General features: G+C 50.6%; 1 protein-coding gene across 1 annotated transcript; it reads left to right on the top strand.

The window, feature by feature from the left end:
* Positions 1-1,440: 1,440 nt before the first annotated feature.
* On the top strand, positions 1,441-3,999 carry LOC9662334 (phenylalanine ammonia-lyase). The gene has a single exon (XM_002982862.2). It carries the CDS (start codon positions 1,549-1,551, stop codon positions 3,727-3,729), a length of 2,181 nt encoding a protein of 726 aa, XP_002982908.2. The 5' UTR covers positions 1,441-1,548; the 3' UTR covers positions 3,730-3,999.
* Positions 4,000-6,000: the final 2,001 nt, after the last annotated feature.

The raw sequence follows: 6,000 nt of genomic DNA, 5'->3' as shown, positions 1-6,000 counted from the left end.
AATGTTTTGATTCTAATGTTAAAATCCTTTGACACTAACAAGCAAATGCTACAAGAGACTAATAGTTTCAATGAAAGTATTTACAAAAGAATTTACATTATTAAAATCTATATATGATTTTTATAAGGGTTTGACAACTAGATCAACAAGGATTTCTTTGTTGCACCACCTTTCACTTGATTTATGGCCTTGACTGATCTAAAGTGATGAGATGGGTGATATAGCAAGACGAACGAGACAATGAGAAGAATGTAGAACATCCCATATTGTTCATGTTACCCTCTTTTGATTGTCCATTGGATCAAGAGTTGTGTTGAATCTTAGCATGCACATAACACATTAATCTTAATTCTAGTGTTTCTAGCATTTTGTTTTGCTATTTAATATCTTCTTGTAAGGTTAGCTGATTCTCATATGGATCTGAAAATTAGGACCAATACTTAAGAGTTTAAGGAAATTTAGCGACACCCTACCCCTTAGGTTGAGCCAGCTAGAAGCAAGCTAAACTTACTAGATCTTAATCTCATTATGATACCGGATGTAAACTATTAATTGTAAACTTTTCCAAAGTCAAACCTAAAATCCCTATGATACCAAATGTAAAATTTTAAATTTAAACTTCATCTAGCCCAATATTACTCATCTCAAAACCTTTAATCGATTGAAAAATAAAATGCACTACACCTCTTCTTTTCATATTTAAACCATTATAAATCACTTGTCAAATAGTTCCTTTAATTGTTAAGCGTGTGGTACTAGGAAATCAAGGAAGATAGAAAACTACACAATGCATGCTAGAGAACCATAATAGGTATATTGCATAAACACTGTGGATCAATCCACCAAAGCAAATAACTCTTAAGGCATTTCAGATTGATCGAAACATAGAGGGGAGGTGGCTAGTCTCTCCACGCAGCACATTACAACCCCACATACACACAAGAAAGAAAAGAAAAAGATAGATATTCACCATGAGCCCGCATGCCCCCCTGCCCCCACCAGTCCATCCACCCGTCAGCCACGCGAACTTGACAATCCGGTCGTCCACCTGGACGCCGCGGTTGGTGACAGTTCGTACGGAAATCGAGGTGCGTACGGTAGGATTCTACCGCCCATGTGTTTTAATTTCTTACAGCGAACTAGGGGTTAGGACGCAGCCCAGAATATTCTCGGGGCATCTTGCTGCCACGTCATGCCAGTCATGGCCATGGCCATGACCGCGCAGCCGTCGGATGGGCCCTCATCCGAGGGCGGCAGCGCGGGTATAAAGGGTAGTTCAAACGCTGGCATAGATCAGTGTTCTCTCTTCTCTCTTTTTCCAACGCACAAAAGAAGAGGAAGAACACACAAAGAAGAGCGCAAACATTCGATTCGATCGGAGCAAAGAGGCGGCGATTCGATCGGAGAACAGGGCAAGGCCGGGCAATCGATTCCACGCACCGGCGCTCTCAATTTGGGCTTCTCATTCCTCCCCTGCTGCAGGAGCTAGACAAATCCTCCCTCAATCGATCGATCGATCGAGGAGAAGCTCACAGGGAAGAAGCGAAAATGGTGGCCAACGGCAGCGACACAACCTCCTCCTACTCGCCGCTCGTCCGGGTGTCGCCAGATCCCACGCTCTGCCTCCCCAATTCCACTCCGCGCTACGACACCGCCGATCCCCTCAGCTGGAAGAAGGCCGCGGCGGCGATGTCGGGTAGCCACCTCGAGGAGGTCCGCGAGATGGCCCACACCGTCTACGGCGCCGCCAAGCCCAGCTTCCCGATCGAGGGCACCACGCTCACCATCGCCCAGGTGGCGGCGGTGGCCAAGCGCGGTGCCCAGGTACGCTTGGATTCCGCCGCCGCCAAGAAGAGGGTGGACGAGAGCTCCAACTGGGTACTCGACAATGCGATGAAGGGGACCGACATCCTCGGCGTCACGACTGGATTCGGCGCCACCTCCCACCGCCGGATCAACCAGGGCGTGGGGCTCCAGCGCGAGCTCATCCGCGTCCTCAACGCCGGGATCTTCAGCGACGACGATTCGACCAACGTTCTCCCGCTGGCCTTCGCGCGCGGCGCGATGCTGGTGCGCACCAACACGCTCCTCCAGGGCTACTCGGGCATCCGGTGGGAGATCCTGTCCGCCATGGAGAAGCTCGTCAACTCGGGCATCGTGGCGCGGATCCCACTCCGCGGGACAATCACTGCCTCCGGCGATCTCGTCCCTCTCAGCTACATTGCCGGGCTGCTCAGCGGCCGATCCAACGCGCGCGCCGTCTTGCCGGACGGGAAGGTCGTCAACAGCACCGAGGCGCTCAAGCTCGTCGGCGTGGAGCAGCCCTTCGAGCTCCAGCCCAAGGAAGGCTTCGCCATCGTCAACGGCACGGCAGTCGGCGCGGCGGTGGCCTCCATCGCCTGCTTCGACGCCAACGTCCTGGCGCTCCTGGCCGAGATCCTGTCCGCGATGTTCTGCGAGGCGATGCAAGGCAAGCCCGAGTTCACGGATCCGCTGACGCACAAGCTCAAGCACCACCCCGGCCAGATCGAGGCCGCCGCCATCATGGAGCACGTCCTCGCCGGGAGCTCCTACATGAAGGCCGCCGCCAAGCTCCACGAGACCGACTCCCTCAAGAAGCCCAAGCAGGACCGCTACGCGCTGCGGACCTCCCCGCAGTGGCTCGGCCCGCAGATCGAGGTCATCCGCCACGCCACTCACTCCATCCAGCGCGAGATCAACTCCGTGAATGACAACCCGATCATCGACGTTGCTCGCGACAAGGCCCTCCACGGCGGCAACTTCCAGGGGACGCCCATCGGTGTGTCCATGGATAACTTGCGCCTGGCGGTGGCGGCCATCGGGAAGCTCATGTTCGCGCAGTTCTCGGAGCTCGTCAATGACTTCTACAACAACGGCCTGCCTTCCAACTTGAGCGGCGGATCCAACCCGAGCTTGGACTATGGTTTCAAAGGTGCCGAGATCGCCATGGCCTCGTACACCTCGGAGCTCCAGTACCTGGCCAACCCGGTCACCACCCACGTCCAGAGCGCCGAGCAGCACAACCAGGACGTGAACTCTCTCGGCCTCGTCTCGGCTCGCAAGACGGTGGAAGCTCTCAACATCCTCAAGCTCATGTCGTCGACGTATCTGGTGGCGCTGTGCCAGGCCATCGACCTCCGCCACCTCGAGGAGAACTTGCAAGCCACCGTGAAGCAGACAGTCTCTCACGCCGTTAAGAATACGCTCACCACCGGGGCTGCCGGAGCGCTGCTGCCGTCGCGCCTCTGCGAGAAGGAGCTCCTGTCCGTGGTGGACAACCAGCACGTCTTCACCTACATCGATGATCCGGCCAGCGCTGGATACCCGCTCATGCAGAAGCTCCGCCAGGTTCTCGTCGAGCACGCCTTGAAGAACATCGGGGACGAGAAGGAGACGAGCTCCTCGGTGTTGCACAAGATCGGGCTGTTCGAGGAGGAGCTCAAGGCGGCGTTGAGTGTCGAGGTCCTGGCTGCCAGGGAGGCGTACGAGAGCGGTAACGCGGTGCTGCCAAACCGGATCTTCGACTGTGCCTCGGCGCCGCTGTATGAGTTTGTGAGGAAAGGTGCCGGGACTGCGCTGCTCATGGGGACCAAGAGTGGAACGCCCGGCGAGGACTTCACCAAAGTCTACGATGCCATCTGCCAGGGCAAGCTTGTTGCTCCCTTGTTGAAGTGTGTCGATGGCTGGTCCGGAACGCCCAGTTTTTGAGCTACGCTAACTCGCTAGCCCGATCAAACGAGCGAGCGAGCGAGCACACACTTCCTGTTCCTTCTTGTTTCCTTTCAGCATCTTCTTCCTTTTTCTCAGAACGCGGGGCGGGACGTTCAAAGTTTTCGAGGTCTCTTGCGGGTTCGTCCATTTTTCTCGACATCATCCAGCTCTTCTTGTTTTTTCCTTCTTCCCTGTGCTGCTGCTGCTGCTGCCTGGCTAATTATTGTGTACATCTAATGAAAAGTTGACGAATTTGTCTCTCGTTGCTTCGTTGCTTTCCTGCTTGCTTCTAACCGGATGTAAGGTTTCTTGCTTGTCCAACGTTCTCGACTTGCTCTCGGGTTCCAACACTCTAGGGAGTGGATTTTGTCAGTCCGTCCAATCCAATACGATCCGAAACAGTCCAGGAAACCATTAGAAACCTTTAAAGCAGCCGAGCCGAGCCAAATCGAGCAGGCCGAAAGTCAAGTACCGAGTGGAGAAGAGCTGTTCGCAAACGTTGAGGAAATCAACACCACTGTAGCTCACTTGCATGAGTAGCTGGGCCTTCCATCTACTGCAACATCCGAGGCTCTAGAATTGTTTTTTCTTTCTTTGCAAAATCTTTGCAGATTGGTCTGAGAGAAGAGCCCAGCGATAATCTCTGGTCCTTCTCAGCCAACAACAAGGAATTAAAGCGACAAAAAACAGGAGAGAAAAAATAAAACTATCGATCGATCCAACAATCGAGTCTAGCACTTACTCTCTCGCAGATCTATGCGACACACTGCCACCTTTAATTGCCGTGCTGTGCCACCAATTTCTTCTTTTCCCTCTTGGACATTTTCTGGAGTTTCTTGAGGTTGGTCACCTTCTGGAGCTTCAAACCCGACTTCTTAACGTTTTCTTTCTTCCTCTTCTTGTACTCCTCCAGCCTCTTTCTTGTTGGCCCGGATTTGCTCCCTGAGCTGCTGCTTGCGCTCCCGGAACTCCGCCGCGATGCGCTTGGCCTTGGCGCGCTCCTCCAGGCTGCTGCCCTCAACACTCACCCGCAGCGCCGACGTGCGGCACGTCTTCACCTCCTTCCACTTGCGCCCCGACACCTTCCCCGCGATCACGCGTCGTAGCTGGGCTTACCGTAGACGGGCCTGGAATCTCCCTCATCCATCGCCTGCCGCTTCTCCTCCTGCTGCTGCTCCTCCACATCAATCGCCACCTGATCGGTTGCGCTTCTTGTTCTTGGTGCCACCTAGCCCCTCGTCCAGGAATCGAAAATCCAGCCGCCGCCGCCATGGCTCGAAGAATGCCCTCCCTCGCAAAACTTTGTATATTCTGCAAGTTTTATCAGCCCTAATGGCCAAAATATTCTAAACCAAAACCCTAAAACAAAAGATAATGGAAATTTAAATGCATGACCTCCAAATGTACAGTTACCAAGTTGTATATTAATATTAGCTTTAATACTGTATATAAGTTAAAGTTTTTGGGTTAATTGATATGCATATTTTTATATTCCATTTTCATATTCCATGCACTCACATTAGTGGAGGTAAGGGGCAACTTCAATTGTCCCTAAGAAGTTTTTAAATTTAGAATTTTAGTCTGGATTTAACTTTGCATTGTCTAGATCTTTTTTTCTTTCTAACTTTTTCTATTTCTTTTCTTTTGCTCTTTCTTTTTTCATTCATCTTCATGACAGAATAGCAATCTTCTCTTCCTTTGACTTTGGAGCTACAATTAGTGCAATTATTTGATGTTATACAATTGAAATTGAGCAACCAAATTCAGTTGATAGCAACGTTCATAGTGCATGGTACAATTCTTCCTGCTCTTGTTGCCAATCCTTACGTCCTGCCAGAGTTCTTCCATGGGAATTCTAAGGATAATATGTACAATTAGTTTGATCACTTTATACTGATTGTTATATATCATTTTTGGGATGATATTTGGTGTTTATATGAATTTCCCATATGTATGATGTAAGAAACTAAAGAAAACGATTTGAGAGATGATTAATGGGGTTCAAATATAAAAAGAACATAACTAAGAGTGCACCCCTTTTTTCAATTGATTAATAGTTTTAGAATATTTAGGGCTAAGTGTTCTTGGGTTTGAATAATACTGGGTTGAGTGACCTCCTAAGTAGTTCAAATTCAAGAGTTTACATTTGGTATTAAAAAGGTCTTAGGTCCGGCTTTGTTAGTTGGTTAAGGGAATCACATTACATGTTGATTGACATTTGATTCGACCTGAGGGGTAGGGTATCAAAAGAGCGAGGCTCTCGAGAGA

The sequence above is a fragment of the Selaginella moellendorffii genome, unplaced genomic scaffold, assembly GCF_000143415.4.
Source record: "Selaginella moellendorffii unplaced genomic scaffold, v1.0 SELMOscaffold_55, whole genome shotgun sequence".
Classification (NCBI taxonomy): domain Eukaryota; kingdom Viridiplantae; phylum Streptophyta; class Lycopodiopsida; order Selaginellales; family Selaginellaceae; genus Selaginella; species Selaginella moellendorffii.
This window is presented reverse-complemented; position numbering and strand designations above follow the sequence as displayed.